Source organism: Anopheles marshallii, chromosome 3, assembly GCF_943734725.1.
Source record: "Anopheles marshallii chromosome 3, idAnoMarsDA_429_01, whole genome shotgun sequence".
In the NCBI taxonomy this organism is placed as follows: domain Eukaryota; kingdom Metazoa; phylum Arthropoda; class Insecta; order Diptera; family Culicidae; genus Anopheles; species Anopheles marshallii.
In genome coordinates this window covers 57,332,709-57,356,118 of record NC_071327.1, presented here as the reverse complement: position 1 = coordinate 57,356,118, position 23,410 = coordinate 57,332,709, and the positions used below count along the sequence as shown (strand labels likewise).

Genomic DNA, 23,410 nt, shown 5'->3' with positions numbered 1-23,410 from the left:
AAAATGAATATTGAATAGTAAAAGACACAAGCAAATAAATTGGAGCAAATAGATACAAGAAATAGAAAATTGATTGTTGGTTACCGTAGCCCCAAACATTCGGCATAAAGTGATGCAATTGTCCATTCAGTTCTCATTCAAACAATGACTCGAAACGAAAGTTTTACACCAGCACCATTTCCGAAACACTTTCGTGTATTTGTTTTATATTCCATTGCTGCACACACCGTGCATTAGTTAAAAGAAATTGAGTTTCAATACACACCACAGGGTTTGGTTTTGTTCTATAATTGTACTTCCTCTTTGCACTTTCCTCTTACTTTCTCTTCCTTTTCACTGCTGCTTCTGTCTTCCTTGTCATTGACACTATTTGTAGGTTGTTTTCCATCCATTCGACGCATCTGCTCTTTTCGACATTCTGAGGCAGCTTCCGCTACACCTCCACTAACCCAAACACATTCTTAAATCTTAGAGCCTAACTCTATTATTCGCTTCCATTGTTCACTTTCTTTGTGGCACTACAACCTTGGAGGTTCTGAGGCTTGCGATTACTAGCTTTCCTTCGCTTGCAATAACCCGAACAGTTAGTTGGGATAGTTAGTTCGAACAGGATACCAGTCCTGTTTTGTGAAAAATCCTCAACCACTGTACTACCCCGGGCCGCGTCCCAACACATCCCTTCCTAACACTCACATCCAAATCACAAAACCGTTTTTAGCACCGTTCTACTATTCTCCCTGTGCACCATATTGTTGTTGTTGGGAGCTGTGCATAAAGTTTAAAACATTTGCAGCACATAATAGTAGTAGTTCGATCGTATCGTTACATTAAAGATATGTTAGCTTGCTTGTGCGCGTTGTGGCGCGTTGTAATAAAGATAATCTTGCGATAGATAGTATGCGCGTTTTGCGTGTGTGTAAAATATTAAAGTAATAAAAAAATTGTTTCACTTACAGACTACAAAATCCATCAGTTGCGTTGCAGAACACAGTTTAAAATGTTTGTTTCAAGGAAACAGGGGGCTCAAGCGGGGGAAAGAGCAGGATCGGAAAATGGGTAAAGGACGAGTGTGTGTGTGTGGGAATGGAAAGGGGGAGTAGCTGGTTTGCTTGTTTGGTTTGGTTTTGGTAAGGGTTTTTGGGTGGTTTGTGATTTGCGAAAATAAAAAAAAAACATCGTGCATACTTTCATCGGTGATGTATACTGAGATCGAGCGGACTGTCCACGTCCATCTTGAGCATACGGGGCACCTTCGGGTGCCCGGAATGCTCACCCACGGTCCTGTACAATTCGTCATCTTCAATCGGGACCCCTCCCAGCACCGGACCGTCCCATGGTACGGGATGCGGTTCCATCATCGCGCCCTCGGTTCGTGGCTCCGGCACGTCCAGCACGCGTCGATCGTTCGGTTGATCGCGGTTCCAATAATTTCCACCGTGCGAACTGTTCACCGACTCCTGACAGCCCGGATGTTCGCAGGTCTCCAATCGGTGATACGAATACTCCGGATAGAGCCGTGCCTCCTCATCGCACCGGACCACATCGATCAGTGCGCCATTGTCCTCGGAATCGTAGTCCGGATACGAGCCAGCCGCATCCGAATGGGTGCTGTCCTGCGAGAAGCTTTCGTACTCCATGCAGTACACATCCGACAGCAGGGGCGAACGGCTCTGGTTGCTGGTGTGCTTGAACGTTTTCACGTGCTTGCGCAATGAGGAGGGATCGGTGTAACGCTTGTTACATCCCGGCACCTTGCAAACGTACGGTTTGTCGTTCGAGTGCGTTCGCGTATGCTTAAACCGATCCGACGAGTTCGAGTAAGCTTTGTTAAATCCCTACACAAGGGTTTGTAGAAAGAAGAAAGCAAAAAACCAACAAACCGTTAGCAACGAAACAAACAACAGGAATGCACGAGCGGTTACACTTACCTCCACCGGGCAAACGTACGGCTTTTCGCCCGAGTGGGACCGCAGATGGATCTTCAGGTTTTCCGCGCGTGAAAAACATTTGCCACACTTGCCGCACTGGTGCGGTTTCTCCTTGGTGTGTGTGCGCACGTGCACGAGCATCTTGTAGCGCGCGTTAAACCCACGGTCCTGGCGCAGGCAGCGCTCCCAGCGGCAGTAATACAAACCATCCAGCCCAATGACCGCGTGCTTCTGTGTAACGTGACTTGCTAAATCCTCCAGCTTGAAGAACACACTGCCGGTGGAAAAGAGGCGAAAGAAAATGGAGGTGTTCGTCTATTAGTACACGAGTACATTAGTACAGTAGTACGGAGTTTCTTGCACGATCGAGCCGAGGGGCTGAAAAGCGAGGGAAGGACAGCAAAAAAACCCGTCACGTAGATGTGACCCACCCGATAAGATATCGACCACCATCGGCGTCGTTTGGCAGGGGACCACCGGAACGACCAATGCGGCCCACTTTTCGATTATGCGATCATTATCTTCCACCCATTGCCGGCATCGGTAGACCACGAGGGCTTGCCGTTCGGTAATCTAGCCAACGAAGACAGCGCCTTTGCGAAAGGGTGTTGCCCACCCTATCGGACTATTCGATCGCTGCAACCGGAAATAGACTTAGCATTCCGGTCCCTCACTTCCTCCCACGTGCACGCGCAAAAAGTGTGACAAACAACAACATTTTCTCCACAAAACCAACAACAACCGAAAAAATCCGCCATGGTGGAAATTATTTCAATGTTGCGAAACCATTCTTATCATCCGGTGTGCGTTTGTGTGTTTGCCGTGATGGTGGCCCTGTTCGCATGCTTCTGGAGCAATAACAAAATCACTCAAAATAGCAACCAAACGTCACGGGTTGGACAAGCTGTACCGTTGGTATTCCAGGAATTGTGGCATGGCTGTATTAACGCATTTATCAGTCACGCTACGGCTGATGATCGCAACGAAGATGCGTCGAGAGCTTCTTTGCGACTTAATCTGCACGCACACACAGGCAAGTGCTTCGTGTCTTGTTGATAAGCCCTTTTCGGGGATTTTTAATCGGAGCATTCTGGAGTTCTAACTTCTATCGTTCGCAAATTCGGTTTAAGTTTGGTTCGTTAAAATTCAAAGTCAACAAATCGTATTGCATTGATTTTGGAGAGATGTTGCAAACCGGATCTGCTTCTTTTTTTTTAATCACACATTTCTTCTTCCTCAACTCCATATTGAAACTATCCTACATTGACCAGAGAGCACTGTCCGACTGGTCACTGCTAGTGGCATCTAGCATCTCCGCCGTCTACCTCTTGTTGAGTACAGACATTCACAGCGCAGGCTAACGTTGCTCGCTGGCGCTAACTGACATCTGCACACGGTACACCAGAAAACGTGTACCGTTGGGTTACAGAACGGCCGGAGTCTGGAACGGGAAGTGGTCTGTTTGTTTTACGTGGTGGATAAGCGGATGAATGCGCCACCACTCGGTCCGTCTCGCTCGGTTATATCTCGCGACAATCTTATGAGCCACGGTGAGGAATAAGATAACGTACCGGGCTAGTTCGTTCTCTTCCCTTTTTGTTATATCATGGAAAAATATGTATGGAAGTGTTTAAAGTGCCGGGGCTGTTGCTTACTACGGGGCAATATTTATTTCGAAAATGTTGTTTAAAACATCATTTACGACATGATCTATTTGAATTTGTCTTGACGTATCAATTTCGCTAAATTCTTTGGGCACTTTTTAGCGCCATCTGGTGTCTGGTGGGACATACGCAAACAGAAATGAACAAACAATTCTTCAAAAGACACTTAAAATACTGATGTTTGTTAAAGTTATAAAACAATCTCACATAGCGCTTATAAAGCGATAAAAAATAATTTGAAAATCAAATACTCGTTCGTTTCGCTCTAAAAATTACTAACCGGAATAACAGCGCCATCTAGCTGCAAATACCAGTTACTACACGAGATGTTTCAAATGTGCTTCTCCTTTCCTCCGTTCCTTACATAATTAACGATTCAACTTGAAGTAATGCAAAATGTCCGCTTACCAGTAACAGTTTTCCCAGCGGCAGATAAACTCCTCGACCGTTTCCGTCTCGGACGGTGAGCTGGCATCGGTTTCGCGCTGTATCGGAACCACCTGCTGATTCTGCACCTTCATAATGACGGAATTGCGCGGTGCGGTGGTGTTGGTACCGGAACCGAGCGCCAAATCACCCAGCGTCGAGAGCCCGTACCGACCGGTACCGGTGGGACTCGGTGTACGATCGCGCAGAGGCGGCGTATGCGGTGGTGACAGCGGTCCTGCCGCCAGCTGATCCTTGCCGGAGGTAGTGGCGGCACCGGTGGCGGTACCGTTGTTCGGGGCGCTACCGGCTGTGCGCCCGTTCATGTAAAAGTACAGTGGCGAAGCCGACGCCGAGGAGGGCGACGAGGCGGCCGACGATGCCGGTGACCGGAGTCGGATCGGATCGGTGGGTACCGGGACACCGGCGGCGGCTGCTACCGCTGCAACCGCAGCCGCAGCCCTCGAACTTGGGGGCGATTGCATCGGCAGGATGAAGTCGTACGGGTGATAGTACGGTGGCGTAATGGGATGGTAGGCACTTCCTAGCCGCTCATTCGGTACCGGGGGCGACGACTGGTAGTAGTAGAAGGGCTGCAGACCCATCCTGTACGGAATGGTTTCTTTGTTGATCAGCATGCTCGGCGCGATATGAGTTTTTTTTGTTGTGTTTCGTCGTTGGTGTTGCTTATATGCCTTTATTTCATTTATGTCATTTAAGGTTTAGTTCTTTGGTTAAGTGAGCACAGTCGGCACTGTCGCACTGTCACTTGCCGCTTATCTTAACGTGTTAATTACTACTCATTCCGCTAGCTACAGCTTATTTGCATACATGCACAAACACACGAATACACGCTAGTGAGTTACCAGTGGCCAAGATACACGGAGCACCATAAGGACACCACACACGCTCAACAACAGTCCTGTAACGCTGCGCCAAGATCGCACACACTAGCAGGATGGTATCATTGTTGAAATCTATTCTCTCTCTCCTCACAAACACACACGGCGTTTTTGCTACTTTCCTGCCAACTAACCGCTAAAAGGCTCACACAACATGGACGGATGAGCAGAAACTGAGGCCGACTGGGCAAAGGCAATGGCGCAATCCGATCCGGGACCCGCTGGATCGTCACTTATTATCAACGGCACTCAACCACGCGCGACCTTTTTCGTTGTTGTTGTTGTTGTTGTTGTTGCGAACCTGCGCGGTCCGTGGTCCGAGCGGTGCGAGTTCGAGATGCTGACTAAAAGCCCCCCACCTAACCGGAACACATTTTAACGCGCGACTAAAACGAATGTACGAGCGCGCTTACCACCAACACGAGGGTTGCTTTCGGTCAGCGACTTACGGCACGGTACGAAACCGTCTTATCAGTGTCTCGGGTGGGTTGGCGGGTGAGTGCTAGTGCCACCGCCACCACACCCCAGTAGGGGCGCCGAACACCCACCGGGTGACAGAGATTTTGGGCCCAAACGAGGGACGGGGGGGCATCGGGAATGGAAACGGGCAGATCGTTCCTATCTGTCGGCGTGACGACGGGATGTGCGTGTGTGGTGGTGTCCCTGTTCGAAGGCCGTTTCTGAGTCTCATAATACGGGAGCGTCATTCGTAGCACGTTGAAGTAGGTCTGGAACACGAAAAACGCCCTTTCACGGTGTGTCTGATACCGCACATGACTGCGGCATTATCACAATTCGGAACTGCGGCATGGAAGGGAAGGACAGTTCTCGGGGTGGTATTGGTTGTCCCAGCAGGTGGCAAACCGTACTTGAGACGCTTGACAAATCCGGACGCGTCGATAAAGCGGCGATGACATCTTCGAGGGCATCGGTTCGCTATCGTCCCTAGGCCAAGTGGGTTGCAGGTGACAAGCAATGGATATTTGGAGAGGAGAAGAGGGGGTGGGGGGAGAGGGAGGAAGTGGATATTTTCGTATCGTTACAGCTTGTCAGGAAAGAAAGGAAACTAGTGTGTGACTAGTGAGATAAGATGGAGGCGCACGGTGTTTCTACTTTCTTCTTGGAAGTTCTTCATGAGGGATTAGTTTCTAAGTTCTGCAAAAAAACCCCATTAAATTCTATGAGTCCCCAAAGTCCGCGAAGATATTTGAGATGTCATAGAATTCTACTAACTTCCGAAGTTCAGTTGGTCAGTTAACCCGCATCTAATTGCCAAATATAGAATTGATCCATTTAATGCTTCCAACACCCTGCCTAATGTATTCGTTATTGGGCTCCTTAAGGTGACATCCAGCAAGGCATAACTTTGAGAAAATTGCAGGACTTTTGATACATGAGCCATGTCGAAAGCCATGTACTCGAGTGAATGTACCGTCGAACGTTACAGAGGACGTAAGAGCTCCTTAGTCACAATTGGTAGTGTCCCACACAATAGGAAGAAGAAAATGAAGAATAATAAAAAGAAGAGCAAGAAGTAGAAAAAGAAAAAGAGGAAGAAGAAAAATAAGGAGAGAAGAAGAAAATAAAAAGAAGAATCAAGTGAAGAAAAAGAACGATAAAAGTAAGAGAAAAAGAGAAAACCGGTGAGAAGAAAAAGAAGAATAAGATGAAGGCAAGAAGAAGTAAAAGAAGGATAAAAAATAAGAAGACGAAAAATAAAAAGAAGAATCATGGGAAGAAAAACAACGAGAAAAGGAAAAGAAAACGAGAAAAAAAGGTGAACAAAGAAGAAGAAAGCAAGACGAAAAAAGGAAAAGAAGAAGAGGGAGGAAATGAAGCAGAAGGAGATGGAAAACAGATGATAATTACATTAGACTGGCATAAGTCCAATAGTTTTCATCTCAATAGAATGTTATCATATATTCATCGCAATAGAATTTAATTCACTCAAAAACAAAAACAAAGGATAGCAAAAAAAAAAAACCCAGACCGCACAATCAAAGCATAATATCTCATCAGTACAGGATCGACATAATTGTTTGTATCGGTATCTCATCGTCTAGACATACCAGTGCCGTTGTCTTCACATCTGTTGTTGTGTTCACATATTACGTATAACTTTAATAGGCGACCACTAACGAAGAAAGAACACGACAACGGTTGCCCACTGTCGAGTGTTACGCAGTGAGTGGATTCTTCTTCTGTAATGCCGTGACATAGCGTAACGGTGGGATTCCCACCAATAGCCGGCACACCAATGGAATCAATCCCCTGGCTGGCGAGGCGGTTCTTACCAGTTTCCTTGTACGATCGCTAGACTATGCTCACTGGTACGTGGAAATCCTGTACGAACCGGTTCACGAAGGCGTCCCCACGGCGCCCCAAACAGTTCGAGCAGTGCATCGATCCTGTTTAGCCACCGGGTCGTCACATGCGCTACAACGCCATTATGCGGCTCAGGGTCGTCCGTCTGGGTTCCCCGCCAAAGGGCATCTCCGGTTCGGCCACACCGACGCACATGTACTACGCATCATTTCGGGTACGACCACTGTACCCCTCCCCCCGACCCTCCAACCCGGGCACCAAGAAGTGGAGTCAGGCTTTCCGATCGGGCGTGTGCTCTCCCGCAACCTAACCTTACATTTTGTTTTGTCCGACAATAAATTCTTAGCATTGCAAATATTGACTTTCATCGGGCATCCCGGGGGCGCTTCTTGATAACGTGCGCCACCCAGACGTGCACGGTAGTGCATTTGATAAGATCGAAACAAGCTACCCGGGGGCATCTTCGCTGCAATCCGCTATCTATGACGTAGCTAGTGTGTGTGTGTGTGTGAAAGGTTTTTGTGTGTTTAAAGGTACGAATCGGTCACTTAGGTCGTTAGTGGTACAACCACCAAACCGACACTGGACAGTGGTTCATGTATAAGTACTGTTCCAGGGTAAGACGCTTTCGAGTGCCAGCTAACCACAGGTATCTTGTGTCACGTAACTCGTACCTTAATGCTTAACTTCCTTTGCGGATTTCCACTTCAAAAGTCCTCTCTTAGATGGCTGTTGGTGTACTCTTTTTGGACTTGCCACTCCATTCGGCCAATCGGCCAAACGGCCCCTCCGGGAATTGCTGTGCTGTGTGTCGCTTTTGTGTCATCTCAACCCATGAAGCAAGTTGCGCGCTTATCGCGTCTGGAGCACAGTACAGCTGATAAAGCCTTAAACCGTACCGGATTGCTGAAGCACTCGGCCACGGATGTAACCGGTTTGTGGCGGTTCGGCACCGACGATTAGCATGCTTTTCCTCCCGCTATGAATCTCGCACCCATTCTTATCGCGAGCAATATTCCGTCAATTACGGAAACAACCCATCCAGGGCTCCGAGGTTCGGGGTGCCGTGATTCCTGCAACGGTGGAGGGTGAATGTTGCCTTCAGAGAGGTGGGGACACATTTTTTGTTTTCACTACAATTGAAGCCGCTCGGTTGCCAGTGCCCCCGCCGAGACGGTTTGGACTTTGGATGGGATTTTCGGGGTGAAAGTTTTTGTGGCAATATTGAACGCACATTACATCACCCACAAGTGATCATGCGGATGGCACAGGAACTTGTTGGAATTGCGCACCTAGACTCCAGTGCATTGAGGCACGTTCTGAGAGGCCACAAATACGCGATTCTACCCCTTGCCGTATCGTAAATGAATGGTCTGAGTTAGATGTAATACACACATCAAACCTGTCACGACTCATTGACGCGAACAACCAATCCACCCGGTGAGGGGGAAATTAACCCTCGGGGTTATCAAAAAAACCAAACCGCCCCAAACCGGATTCGATCGCCGCCGGCTATGACACAGTCGTTGGGCGATCCGCTTATGCGCAGCCCGCTCTTATCGCTAACACGCTGTCCAAGGGCCACAAGCGGTTTGTCCTACTTAGAGCGAATGCATCAAAGTGCAACCGCCAGGAAAGATTCGCGGCCGAAACCGTAACGCCGGTTACCCTCCCGAATTCTGCGCCCTTTGCCCTCGCTCAGCTTTAATCGACCGTTTCGGCAACAGTCTACCTGCCGCGTCTAGGTCCAGGGACGTCGATTAATTATCTCTCCCCTTATGCTGACGCTGTTCGGGAAGTCCGAAAATAACTGCTAAGCCCAGCCCCAATCCCAGGCGCATGCTGAACACGAATCCGGTTCGTGTCGGTTGCCTGGGGCATACGGCTTGAGGTGACTGATATGGTACCCTGTGCCCTCCAACAGGGTAATTTCCGAAACTGATCAAGCTTGTCGCTCGTTCTGAACGCGATGGAACCCTTTTTTTTGATAGTGTCACGATGCTTCTAGCACCTTGGACCCGGTCGATCAAAACAAGGCAGAACAGCTGTAACGCGTCTTATCAGACGCATGTGGTGAAATTGGCGCGTGATGTTTCATCAGCCACGTAAAGGTATGCTGCTGGGCGGGGTTTATCGATCAGGGGGTGGCAATAAACCAAGGTGCCAGGAGGGGAAGTATTTTGTTTGTTTGATTGAGTTGCGAATGGAGAGACCAATGTCACGGTGCATCGACCGATTTGAAATAGGGATTGAGATTGCATTTAATCTGTTTATTAGGGTAAATTTTACAAAGATTTATTATCTCAAAAGTTTGTGAAAGACAAAAAAAGGAATATTCCAAATAAATATTTAAAAATAACATTAAGAAAGCAATAAAATTGTACACAACTATATCCAGATTACTTTGTCACCCAAATTGCATAACTTTAGGCGCTCTGAAGTTAATTTGGTTTTGGCCTTATTAGTAGCTAGTTTATCAATGCCAACAAGGTTATGTTAAACCGAACATTCTTCCTTGGTTGCTAGAGATTTCCATGGTTACCACTCGCCCGCCTACGTGTATTAGCAACCAAACAGTTGGTTCCCAAATGTAATGCAGATTCTTGGTAGCCTTCGACACATTACCACCGTCAGTGTATAACAAACCTTGGAAAGCAATGGACCAACAACGCGCAGCGTCATCCGAACGTTCCGCATACAATACAGGACGCTACGATGGGAAATCGCTCATATCCAAACCGATCCGTAATTCGTCCTGTACGATTCCGAACGAACTGCTGGAGTTTGAGTAAGTGACTCGCAGCCGATATCATTTCGGCAACAACATTCACGCATGCATTCTGCCGCCCCAACACTAGCTACTCGTACGGATACGACTGCAAACGCTACTTTAATCTGTGCAAAATTGCTGAAAACGTGCTGGTGTTTGCATCGGGAAATCTGATTCATTTCTTCGACGTGGCAACACGTACCGTCACGACACGCCGCAGCTCCACCGGTGGTGGAATCGGCTGCCTTACGGTAACTATGATGGCAACGCGGTTGTTTACCTCCACTAACAATGCATCGCGCTGCATCGTTTGCAGACCAACCCGTGTGAAGAGTTTGTGCATCTCACTGTCGGCGAGAATGGGCTCGATCCGCCCATCATCATTTACCAGTATCCTGAGATGACCGTGGTTAATCTGCTGGCTGGTGGTACGACGAGTGGCTATTCCCGCATTGACTACACCGTCGACGGTAAGCTGCTAATATCGCAAGGCATCGAGCCGGACTATATGCTCACGGTGTGGAATTGGGGCGAGGGCGAAATAATTCTGCGCTGCAAATCCTTCTCCAACGATGTGCTGAACGTGATGTTCTCGCCGAGTGTTCCGGGACACATCACCACATGCGGTGAGTATTACGCCGCTTCTACCGGCTGTTCAATGTTCTAATCCACCAGTATCGTTTGGATGCTTGGGGCAGGTCTTGGGCATATTAAATTCTGGAAGATGTCTAGCACGTTCACCGGATTGAAGCTCCAGGGAGAGCTGGGGCGTTTCGGCAAGACCGAGATATCAGACATTGTGGGTATTTTGCCGCTGCCCGACGAGAAAGTGCTTTCCGGCTGCCAGTGGGGCAACGTGCTGGTGTGGGAGGCCGGTTTGATCAAGTTGGAGGTATGCCGGAAAGCCCGCAAACCTTGCCACGACGGTCCGATTACGCAAATTCTTATGCGCGATGGCGAAGTCATGACTGCCGGGCTGGATGGTCGCATCAGGGTGTGGTTCTGGGAAACGGTGGAGCTGGCCGATCCACCCGACGATGATCGGTTTGTGGAGATTGAGCCGATCATGGAGTTTAGGATCGGGGCGGAGCTTATGTGTTTGGTGCGCCGGCACGGTGACTTCCAGTGGTATGCCCAGGATGGAAGTGGTGGCATCTGGTTGTGTGATCTCACCCCGGCGCACCACACTGAACCTCCGCAACAGCTGTTCAAGTGTCACGCCGGTGCAATCGTATCCGTGCAGGCCAGCCCTGTCTCCAGCCATGTGGCGACGCTCGGTGTGGACGGGATGCTATGTGTCTATGAGTACGGAAAGCGGGAACTCCTGCTCAGCCATCGGTTCCAGTGTGCCGGCCAAACGATGATCTGGTTACCACCGACGCTTGATCCAACCGGTGCCATCCTGGTGCTTGGCTTTGCTGATGGATTTCTTCGTACGGTCGCGATCAATCTTCACGAGGGGCATCTTTCATACCCGGAGAATCGAGTTAATCTCATACAGCTGCTGAAACCACACTCGCAACCGGTCACCGCACTGGGGCTAAACATTCGTGAAACTATTCTCGTGTCCGGATCGGAAGATAAGACGATCTTCGTGCACCGGTGCGTGCAGGGCAACCCTCACGTGACGCTGGAACCGATCGGACTGGTTTATACACCGTCTGCCGTCTCCTCGTTAAGCTGGAAGCCGGACACCTCCGCCACTGCTCTCGTCGGCTGCAGACACGGGCAGCTGCTGGAGGTGGAGCTACCGGAGACACCGGTGGATTACACGACCATCTCGTACCATCTACGGCACGTGGAGATCAGACAACTTACCTTTCAGTCGGTTAAGTCGGAGATTAAGCGTAATCTGCGCGTTGCCGAGATTGAGAAACGGAAGCAGGAGAAACGGGCCAAAAAGCAGCAAACGCTGGAGCGTCTGCGGATCGAGAATCCGAAGGCAGAAATCAACGAAGAAGCCTTCCTGGCCGATTCGGACGAAGAGGAAGAGCTGGAACCACTGTACATTCCCAAGGTGCCCAATTCCGTACTGTGGGCCCGGTATACGGACGACGATACGCTGTGGCTGTCAATGGGAGGTTATGACGCTGGCTACGTCTACGAGTATGGCTTTGATGATGAGGATCCCCTATCGTGCACGCTTATCCCTGATCTGGAGGATGTCGAGATGACGTGCTACCTGAGAGAGTAAGATTAACTTTAACTTGGAATTGTGGCAATTGGGTTCTGACGTGTTCTTCCTCCCTTTTCAACTGCAAACTGTAGCACTAACTACACCATTTTCGGTACCGGTGACGGTGCGATAAGAGTTAACCGAACAAAGCGTGATTTCCGCGATCTCAGCGATTATTGGACGCTGCCGATGCATGATAATCGCACGGGACGAATTACCGCGCTCGCCTTTAGTTACGATTTTTCGCACATCTTCAGCGTCGGTGCGGACGGGAATCTGTTCGCGTATCGCTGGTACGGTGAGGGCGAACCCTACCAAGCCGTACCGCCCAAACCGCTGGAAAAATCCGTCAAGCGTGTGTTCGACATCGACGAGCGGGACTATCCATCGCTCGAGGAACAGAAAGCAAAGCAGGAGCGTGATCGGTTGGCGAAGATCGTGTCCGATCGCAAGGAGCGCGTGTTGCGGACGGTTGCCGAGCATCGGCAGCGCTTCGAGGCACTGCTCGAGCGTAACCGGGCCGTGCCGGAAGCGTTCCGTATTCCGGTGACGGATTTTGTGCTAGACGAACGCATAATGGACGATTTGCGCCAGCAGCTAGAGGGCGAATTGGGTCTGGTGCACCGCAAAATGGCGTTCGATGTGGAGAAGGTTCGCATTGCGGCTGATAAGCTGCAGCGTTTCTTTCTCGAGCCGCTGGAGAGCTATCCGGTTGAGGTGCTGGCAGTAGGGTGCGTAGTGAATGGGGCCATCAAATGAGCGGTTCGCTTAAAACACATTTTCCATTCAACAGGAGCGGACAGTCGGTGAAAAGTTTTCGTATCGAGAAGCTTGATGATGATTATTTTCAAATCGTAGAGCAGGTGGAGAAATTGGTTGCAGAGGAGGCGGAACGTAAACGGTAAGTCTGATAGTCCCAGCGAGGTAAAATGTCTCAACCAATTAAACACATTTTTAAAGAAACATTTTGTTGTTGTCGTTATGCAAAGCCGCTTCATTGAGCTGTGCAAAACTCCAGAGGACAGGTTTGTTAAAAGTGATACTCATATGCACTGTTTGATTGATTGCACGGGATTGAGTGGTTTGTTTTGTCCATCTCCAGACACATTATTAGACACATTCCAGACACATGCATTAGAAATGATTGTGTAATTTTACTTGAGTTATGACAGCTTCAGCATATATTGCATTAAAATTCCCCATCTCTTCCGAAGAATTCCCGAGGCATCTTCCACCAAACGGAAAGATCGCCGAAAAGACTCGCAGCTGCAGCGTAAGGAATCGTTCCTCGAAGGATTGTCCCAATCAACGATCGATTTTAAGCTTGAGAGCAAAATGCGACGCTTGCTGTCCAAGTATCGGGACCGAAAGAACCAAGAAACGATACGTCAGCATGAGGTAAGCATGCGTTACACCCCATTAATGCCGTCGCAGATAAACGACTTCCCTTTCAGTGGGAAGAACATAAAGCCTCCAAACCGGACCCGAACGCAAACGATCCGGCAGATGATCTAGCCATCAAGGAAGCGGCTGGATCGATCGGTGATTATAATCTGAAAAGCGATCCCGATTACGAGCCCACCGAGGAGCGGGTGGAAACTGCAACGGGCAAATACCACGAGCTGTTGCGTGTGCGGCAAGAGATGTTCACCTTGCGCAAGGATTACAACGCGCGGGTGTTTGCGCTGCGCGAGAAGAAGGTTGCTCTGATGCGATACATGGCGAAGCAAAGGGCGAAGCTGAAACAAATTCACGCGGAAATTCCGGAGGAAAAATGGAAACAATTTCCGCTGGACGTTACGCTGGATTTGGCCGTGGAATACGCGGATGATCAGTACAAGTTTGAGGTGGATCGGCATAACTTTAGTGCTGGGCACGACTTCCAACTTCAGCAACGAACGCCACATAACCATGACATGGTGCTGAAGGAAGTGCTGGGATTAACGCTTCCGGCAGATGAGCAAGCCAAACTGACTTTAAGCAAGCACGAAAGGGAGCTGCGCGAGTTACGTCTGATCCGAAAACTGTTCAAGCAGGACAAAATCATCGACAAGGCAACGAAGCGCATCGAGCAGTTCGATCGCGAGCTGGAAAAGTTGGCCCAGGAGCGGTTGCAGGTCGAAACGGATGCAAAGTTGTTGGAGAACTTTCAACTAACGCTCTACCAGGAACTCTGGATACTGAAGGACTTCAGCAAGATCGAAACCGACGTGCTGAACGGTGTGGAACAGGTGACAATCGAGCGGAACGAGTTGCTGCAGGCAGTTCATGATGCACGCTTGGCGATCGAGCAGATAGAGCTCGAGATGGAACAAATACAGCGCGAACAGCGCTCGAACCTGCAGCGCTTCAACTCCAGCTGTCTGGATAACGAGTTTGCCAAGGTGATGAAGCGCATCTACAAGAAGAAGTTCAAGCCATGCAAAATCAACGACAACGATTCGGACTCCTCTTCCGAGTATTCGTCGGAAGATATAGACGGGTTGGAGAATGCGAACGACGCCGAGGTTAGCAAGGTGTTTCTCGACCTTGGCCAATGTCCAGCGGGATGTGATGCGGACATCTACAACCTAGCCGTCCAGTTGCGCAACGAGAAGCTCGAGCTGCAGCGCCGTCACTATGCGGAAGAACGCACGCTGAAGGAAGTGCATCGGCAGCTGGAACACTTGAAGCCCAGCCTGGCCGATGCGGAAACCCGGCTCAGACAGCGCAACGGTGAGCTGCTGGAGCTTCGGCGCGAGAAACAAAGGCGCCTGAACGACATCGATACGCTAGTCATAGTGAAAATGGACCAAATGCAGTACTTTCGCATCGAGACGGAGTTCCACGATGTGGAGCACAGCTTGCTGTTCAACCGGGAAGCGTTACTCAAGCTGTACGCACGCGTCGATCAACTGGCGGCGGAAACGCTCGAGACCAAGCGCAGGCACCGGGTGAATGTGGTGCATCTCGCACGCATGAAGACGGACATCAAATTCATGCGGCAGCAGTTGGTGTCGCTGAAGGAGGAGATCAACGAGACGATGATGAAGAAGTTTGGGCGCGTGATCGATTTGGACGAGCTGGAGGAGACGATACTGCGCCAGTACACGTTTGAGATGAGGGCCAATCTGGACGATGTGAAGAAAACCTACGAGGAGCGTTCACGTGAGCTGAAGGTACTGCATTCGACGTCTTCCCGCTTTGGTTTGTGAAACTAGTGATATCCTTTTCCCTTTCAGAAATTGTACGCCAACAAGCAGGAGGAGTTGAAGAAAGTCATACAGGAGGGGACGGAGAAGCTGCACATTCTTACCGTGCTGCAGGAGGAGTACAACAATCTGGTAAAAGCTCTCGCCCATCAGAAGATTCTGTTGGAGCGTCGTAACCAACCTCCACCAACGTACTCGGAGGACCTCAGCAAGCTGCGCGAAATCGCCAAGATCCAGAAGGAACAGATCAACACGCTGCAGCGCGAGATCCGTACGCTCAGCATGAAGTGCAAACCGCTGTCGGCGGAGAGCCCGGACGTGGAGATCACAATACCACCACCGGTGTGCGGGAAACCTGCCCCAGTGGCAGACGAATCTGTCTACAATGCCGTCATGGACTCGGCACCGCCCAGCACCCGGGCCAGCTCACCGGACAACTTCCTCTACAACGAGATCTCTAGCCTGATCGATGATTTTCTGGTGGAGCAGCTCGGTTCGCGCGTGCTGCAGTCCGACATCAAGCGCGTGGTTAACCACCTGGCCCACTATCTGTCCAACATCATACACAACTTCGCACCCGAGCACGCATCCGACCTGTTGCCGCACATCATCGAAAACTTCAAATCATTCATCCCGGAGGAGCTGCTGATAACCATCCCGCCGCAGGCTATTGCCGAGCTGATCGAGAGCATCTTTCGCACGTTCAAGGAGGGTTACGATATCGACACGAAGGAAATACTCGGCGAGATTGTTAGCAACAGCCTCGAGATGATCTTCCCGGCATCCCAGAACTACTCGCACAACATACTGGTGGACATCATGAAGCAGGTGTTGGCCACCCTGCACATTGCGGACGTGAACCATCCGGACACGATCGCTTTTATTGCCAACGGCATACGCCACAAGCCGGGCATCGATCCGGACGGTGTGAACGTGGAGTTGATGTGCGAGGAGATCCTGCTGTACGCACAGGAAAATACGGTCGATGAGATCGGGGTGGATTTGGTACGGGGTGTAATCGAGGGCATTCTACAGTGCGTTCGCGAGCAATAAGTACTATTTGGGGGGGTGAATATACGTAGCGGAGGAAGGGGTGCGGGGGGTGGAGAGGGGGAGGGGAATATAAACAAAGAGAGAAATAAAGAGATTGTAGATTGATCAGCTGTACGGAACGTGTGCGACCGGGTACGCAAAATATCTGCCCACGATTATCGACACCCATCGACAGAGGGGTTGACCCCCGTCATAATATCGTGTGCGTGTGGATGGGTGTGTGATCGCTAGTTTACGGCACGTCACCAACAAAAAACCCTCCACCGGTGTGTGGCCCTTAGCGACAGTGCGCACATATGTGCGGGGGCTTGCGAACCATTGTCATGCGTCCGTGGCGTGCGCCCCGAGGGTGACGACAACCCGTGCCCCGGGGGTGTTGTTATCTATCTGTTTTCCACCGACAATGGAACCAGCTGCACAGATGCGTACGCCGTTATCATGGTGGTGGAGGTAAACAACATTTTGCACAAATCCGTTCCGCCCTCCTCCCCCTCTGCGCAGGGTCCTGGGTGATAGAGGGGGGTAGGAGCGGGGGGCGAGTGGGGGTGTGTGAATTGCCATCAGGGTTTTTGCTATTATTTTCACCAATTCTCGACCCTAAAAACTCCTGATTGCTTCCTGACCGATCCAGCCCAAACCTTTGGACACGGGAGCTCCGTTGGTAAATCGTTCCGCACGGCTTATCTGGACGGTGTGTACTTGTGTTGCCCAACCAAATCCCATCTCCGATTCTGGGCCACTTCCTTCCCCCATTATCTTCCCTCGGTCGGCCAAAAATAGTACCTTCCCCGCTTACAGTCGCTGTTAGTCATCGGAAGTTTTGGAAGGGTTTTTGTTTCGCCATGTGGGAACTTGCGCGTCTGCTTGTTGATAAGAACGAAGGTAAGCACGGGCGCTGGTCAGCTCGGCCGAAACGAGATTTGCTCGTGGGGAAATTCTACCGGCCGAGATGATTGTGCACATCTAATGGTACCTTTTAATCGAAGATAAACAAAAAAAACACGGTTAGGGACAAAATGTGATGCAATCTTATGGCGTAACGCAATCATTCGTACTTACAACAATGCTGGCGAAAGCGTTTGCAAAACTTGTTAACACAATCGTGTTGCTGCTTTCAACGACGGTGGTAACAGTGCCCCCCTATCAGTCTCCATAAATGGGATTTGATTTGCGGCGCGTAATCGGTGGCTTAATTGCGCCTAACAGTATGCAATTTTTGGTACAAATAATAACCGTGCTTCATCTATTTATGCAGCGAATTTAGAATTATGCGCCACTCCGTATATTGCATTGCTTACGATGCTAGGGTGCGATGCGAAACACACAAACCACAACACATTTGGCATGCCACAAAATGGATGTGGCCGGACCCATCAATTAAAGATTAGAGCAAACCCCCCCCCCCCCCCCCCCAACGCGCCAACAGCAGATTTGATTTTTGTAATTTATCACTATTCAAATGAAACCTCTTCACCCTGCGGGCGTGTAAACAACCAAACAAAACACTGACTGGCCATTTTTTTTTTGTTGTTCGCCCGATAAAGGGCACCGCGTGCACGGACCGGGCGCATGGTTTCCGGGCGCACGCGCACACACCGCAAAGTGTGTGCGCACCGGGCACATGTTTTTTGCGTCGGGTTCGATTATCAGTTGTGCTTTTTGGTTGCTTCCATTATTGTCTTTGATGTAGCAAACGGTTTTCTTTTTGCTTTGGGTGTTGTTTGCGTCCATCCTTATCCTTATCGTGGTGCGGTGTGCAATTTCCCCCCCGATGTTTGCGTCCGTTCGATAGATGGTGAGCGTGTGCAAAACGAGACGTGTGCGCACCCGAACCATTTGTTTGCGCGTTCAAATGAACCCCGCTACCACCCGTCGGATCGGACCGTGTCTTTGCTGCGGCATTAATGTGATAAAGTGTGCGCCCGTTCGCTAGCGTTTCCCGCGCGGGCGCACACTTTCTAATCGTGCGCTGATAACGGGCAGATCACGCAAATGTCAATTTTTGTCTACTAATTCCCTTTCTGTTGTTGATAGTGACAACGTTTCTTCGCTCTACCGCGGTGGTGTTTGCCGCAAACATACATCGGTCGATGTCGATTTGACTGTCGCGAGATCACGGAAACAGTTTTTGGTTCGGAACAAACTAAGCGGTTGCGGTGGGGCTCGAGCTGAATCGGTCCCCGAGCCGATGAGGTCCCGAGCCAAGTCTTCACTTTCTCCAGGGGGCTAAAGCCATTGTGCGAGTATGTGCATCGTGATGGATTAGCCTGCATTTAGACCACATGGTTGGGTGGCCACTAAGGATTTATTGTCCAGGTCTCACAACTATTCAGCCCGCGGGCCTCATTGGTTAAGCTGGCAACCACTTAAGACATGCAACAGTTTCTTATAATGCTAACTTAAAATGGACTGATTTTAACGAATCTTTCCTAACGAGAGTTCCCTGCTGCCTTGTGGACAACCCATTCGTTAATAAATATTAACGGTCCGAGCGAATCTGGCAACATTTTCACGGCAGATGGCGTTTTCGTCGACAACCATTGAACCATGAAGTCAGGTTCGATCGTACTGAAATTGGGGATCGGGCAGGGGTCACTGGCCTGCGTGTACCAGGAAAAGGAATTAAGGAACGCTAAAAGAGTGTTTTTCAGTGATAGCTGATCTGTGATATAGCGAAAGATCAGTGACAAATAGTAGTCCTTCTCCGGTTACCCAACAACAAACATGACCGTAAAGTAACAGGTAAAGTGGAAAAAAATCTCAAGATGGAAATCAAGTTCTAAGTGATTTTAATACATAGGGGCTCATTCAATCATTACGTAACGCTGACAATGGAGGGGGGGGGAGAGGTTAGTACCAGCGTTACGATTTGTTGCATAGGCGGGGGGGGGGGGGGGGGCTTAACTTTTTGTTATGTAACATACAAAAAGATGAATCATAGATTCCCGCCTCATAGATTATGTATGAACAATTAACTTATTTATGCAAAATCCATGTTATATATCGACTTGTTGATGTTTAAAGGATTCAAGATTCTCGGTATCTTCTGATACCCACTCATGGATACTTTCTGAGGTACACTGAGAGCTGTGTTTCAGATGGATTCAGATGTGTAGTGGTGGGTCCTGCTTACATCCATTGTCACATAACAAGGATCGTCGACTTATAAATATAAATAACAAATCTAGAACTTTAAGAGCTCTAAGCAGTTCTCAAAATCTTCTTGCGTTTGAGTAAAAGCAGCATCAATTATAAAATCAACTGGCATATATCCCACATAATGTTCAGAATTGTAAGTACATTGCCATCCATCTGATCTCTGATGCATCCCAGATATCCGCTATCTCATAGAACTTCAGTTTTTTTATCATACGTCAGTTCATTATTCAATATCATACAGTGCTCGGATGACCATTCTCGGAACAATGATCAGTTTTCGATAGCCAGAACGTGCGGCATCATGATCGGTGCTTGTATGGCCGTGTTGGAAGTGAGCATACCAGCTAAAATAGTTGATTTTAATGGTAATGAGTTCCACGATGCTTATCAATTCATTTTAACCGTATTTTTCCCATCGATTTTCAATTTTTCATTGACACTGTAAATTCCTGATGTCCTTTTGAGTGTTGAATGATAGCAATGGAGTCACTAAAGCAACTTTATCAACCAGTCGTCAATTTTTTAAAATCTTTAAATCTATGTTGTGGCGTGAGTGGTATATTTACTAGGCAGTATGTTTGTATCTTTTTGCATCTGTCGAAATACGATGGAAGGAAATGGATGAGGTGTAGTGTAAATGGATCACCTACCCCGTTAAGCACTTAGCCCGAGAATTGATCATTTAATTAACATTGAGCTATGTTCGAGGCATGTTCAATAACTGGGTGACAATTTTAGAATCGAGTACTAAAAAAATTAGCACAACATTAGGTAAAGAAAATCTCAACAATTCTATACAAACAAGAGGAAAGGGGAGAAGAGGGAGGGGGGGGGGGGGGGCTCGACGAAATGTAACGTAATTGATAGAGGGGGGTTACGTCCAGTGTAACGTTACGTTACGATAGGGGGGTAGAGAGTCGAATATTGTCAATTTTTGCGTTACGTAATAAGTGAATGAGCCCTAAGACCCGGTTGGTGAAAGAAATCGCCCAAGCAATTAAGAAGTAACATTACAAAATGGATTTTGTATTTTTGTACCTGTAGAGAATATCCTAGATGTTGCTGAACTTTTCGTTCTGGTGTTCTGGTGTTATTGATTAAGGATAACGGCCACGCAGGCCACCAACATTTCTAAAACCAGTCAGAAACGATGGACAAAACTTTTATGGGCAAAACTCGCAGAATCAGAATCAACAGCCATAACGTCTAGGTAAAAGCAGACAGACTGTAAATGGCCACGAAAAACTGTGTTGGGCAGTTGGCGCAGCTTCTTCATCGGCACAACAACCACAAGAGGGGTTTGGTCTGCCATTTTTGGCTTTCTTTGGCATTATTGTACCCGTAGCTGTATAGTCAGTCCTGCGTACAAGGGGGGTGTTGGTACGGATGTGATTTTGGACTGGTCCTGCCATGTGAAGCCCGGCACCGCTACCAAATACACCACCATTAGGTTATTTAGCCTTATGTTGTTTAAAGTCGGCAATATTTTTGAATTTGAAATATTTTATTTTCAAACAATGACCGTGTTTCTACCACATTAAAAATATGCATTCTTCGCTCTTCTTTACCGGTACAACAACCTCGAGAGGTTGTTGGATAGTCTGTCCTGCATAGGGAGGATTGTTCCGGATGGGTCCTTTTGAACCGGTCCTTTCGTATTTTTTTCCTAAGCTTCAGTAAGCTTAAGAGTATAAAAGGCATTATTTATGTGTTTACGCAAGTGTTTGATAAAAAAAACACTCATCCTCTGTTATCCTCACAAATTAAAACATATCCCTTCGTACCACAATCATACTGCTCGTTAAGGTCTCGAAGGCTTAAATGTACACTGTTTAGCAATTTTATTGCACAAACCAACGCCAACCAATTTTTCACGAACGGATCAAATACAAAACAATCCCGAAGCTATGGAGAGCATTAGTTTTTAGGTAAATTAACTATGTTATATAGCAACGGCCTGTTCGGGTTGCACACTTCCATGCAGATTCCTATTCCTAAAGACATGTTTTTGTAAAACCCGCCGGGCGCTGTCGACTCTTGGTCTCTCTTGGTCACTGCTACCAACTATCAAGGCATCCAATGAGCCAAACTCACCACCGTTGATATGACAAAGTTCTTATCTCAACTCAACTGCAAACGCTTTCAATCACGCCTCACCTTATTAGACATGCGAGCTGTAATGGTTGGGAGGAAATGAATCGAATGCATTCCAAACACGCAAGCACGCTTCAGTTTTTTTTTTTTAGCTAAACTCTTCGGTTAAGCAGACAAATTTCACAACAATTTCCTACTTTGTGCACCACTCACCATTACGAATGTTTCTCCCAAACGCGTAATTTACCACACTACTCGCTTTTACACTGCGACAAACAAACAAAATCACAACCACCGCAGACCGATTCACTTTCACGCCTGCACTCGGGTCGTTTGCAGCAAACAAAACACGTGCGCATCCGTGCGCCACGGGTTGAGTCGCGTGAATCACAACAATCGTGCGCTGAACGGTGCACGGTACGAGCCATACTCACACGCAAGCGGTCCCAACAGGGGCGTAAAACCGGCGCAAGAGAATTGACCCCCCGGATAGGACGACGGCGCACGGGTGTATGAGAATGTTTCCACACACACAAACAACCCAGCGCCATGTGACCACCAACGGCACATGAAAATAGAAGTGCGGTTTACAATTGACATGAAAATAGAAGCCTTCGTATGTGAAAAACGGCATTGGTTGCTGTTGGTTGGATCGGATGGGCGGATTGCACGGGACGATTTACCTGACGAACGTCTGCCCTCACATGGGTCGTCGGTTTGGCTTTGCAGGAGATCAACCGATTTATAATTATCGAACCCAAAGCAGAATTATCATTGGGAAGGAATGCTCGTCGCAATCTGAACTCTTCATTTGTGAACCCGTTTCCATCGCCCTTTCACGCCACACGTTAACCAGCTTGAGGTTGTTCTGTTGGACATAATCGAAATCACATAAGGAAATGCGCTAATGCTGACATATATACTTCACGTTTTATGCACCGTGTAGTTGGGGGGAAGCCCGATGGTGTATTCGATAGCCGGTTTTTCACACGACACGACCGGGACAAAATCCCATTCGAACCAATCCCTCCCGTACGCAGGACTTGACTGGCTGCGGGTAGATTAAGTCAAACGAATGCCAGAGAATGCCTCCTTCAGGTTGTTGTGCCGGTAAGGAGGAGGAGGTAGTTGTGGAAAAATGACAGTTAGCTACATCTTTTACATTTAGTATTGTTGCGAATTTCGGAAATGTGTAGAGATTATTTACTCAAGAGGAGATCCTTCCGAACTGCCCTGTACTAAAGCCAGGTTATTGAGGATGGTGGCCAAATTTTGACAAAACGCCTATAACCCAGAGTAATTCTGAGCCTCTTTTTAAGCGGATAGTAACAAAATAAAAATCAACGAGACAGAGCATACAAGCATTAACCCTTATCATCCACACAACAATATATACACCTATTTACCAAACCCGTGGGGCCATGCGCCACAAACATTAGCCATCTAACTACCAAAATAGCTAAACACAATCCATCCATAATTGACTTATCTACTATTTATTAATTTATTCTATTTATATATTACCCAACATCAACGTCTTTATTTATTATATATTTATTTATTACTGAATGTCCTGAACAGATATCCCAACGTCGAGCTTTTGTACACATACCTGAAACACTATACCTCGTTACACCTAAATCCAAGCACCAAAAAAAAAAAAAATAATACCTGAACCAACATCTTGACTGTAAGACCCCCAAACATGCCTACAATCGAATA

General features: G+C 48.3%; 2 protein-coding genes across 2 annotated transcripts; one reads left to right on the top strand and one right to left on the bottom strand.

Moving 5' to 3' along the window:
- Positions 1-1,187: 1,187 nt before the first annotated feature.
- On the bottom strand, positions 1,188-4,656 carry LOC128713530 (zinc finger protein GLI2). Its single transcript, XM_053808391.1, has 3 exons — positions 4,001-4,656; positions 1,929-2,202; positions 1,188-1,835 (listed from the first exon to the last, which is right to left on the bottom strand). Exons 1-3 carry the CDS (start codon positions 4,654-4,656, stop codon positions 1,188-1,190), a joined length of 1,578 nt encoding a protein of 525 aa, XP_053664366.1.
- A 5,246-nt stretch (positions 4,657-9,902) lies between these two features.
- Positions 9,903-16,435, top strand: LOC128713584 (cilia- and flagella-associated protein 44). The gene is made up of 10 exons (XM_053808443.1): positions 9,903-10,033; positions 10,104-10,266; positions 10,332-10,641; positions 10,714-12,205; positions 12,284-12,922; positions 12,985-13,092; positions 13,181-13,216; positions 13,406-13,589; positions 13,646-15,349; positions 15,413-16,435. Exons 1-10 carry the CDS (start codon positions 9,903-9,905, stop codon positions 16,433-16,435), a joined length of 5,790 nt encoding a protein of 1,929 aa, XP_053664418.1.
- Positions 16,436-23,410: the final 6,975 nt, after the last annotated feature.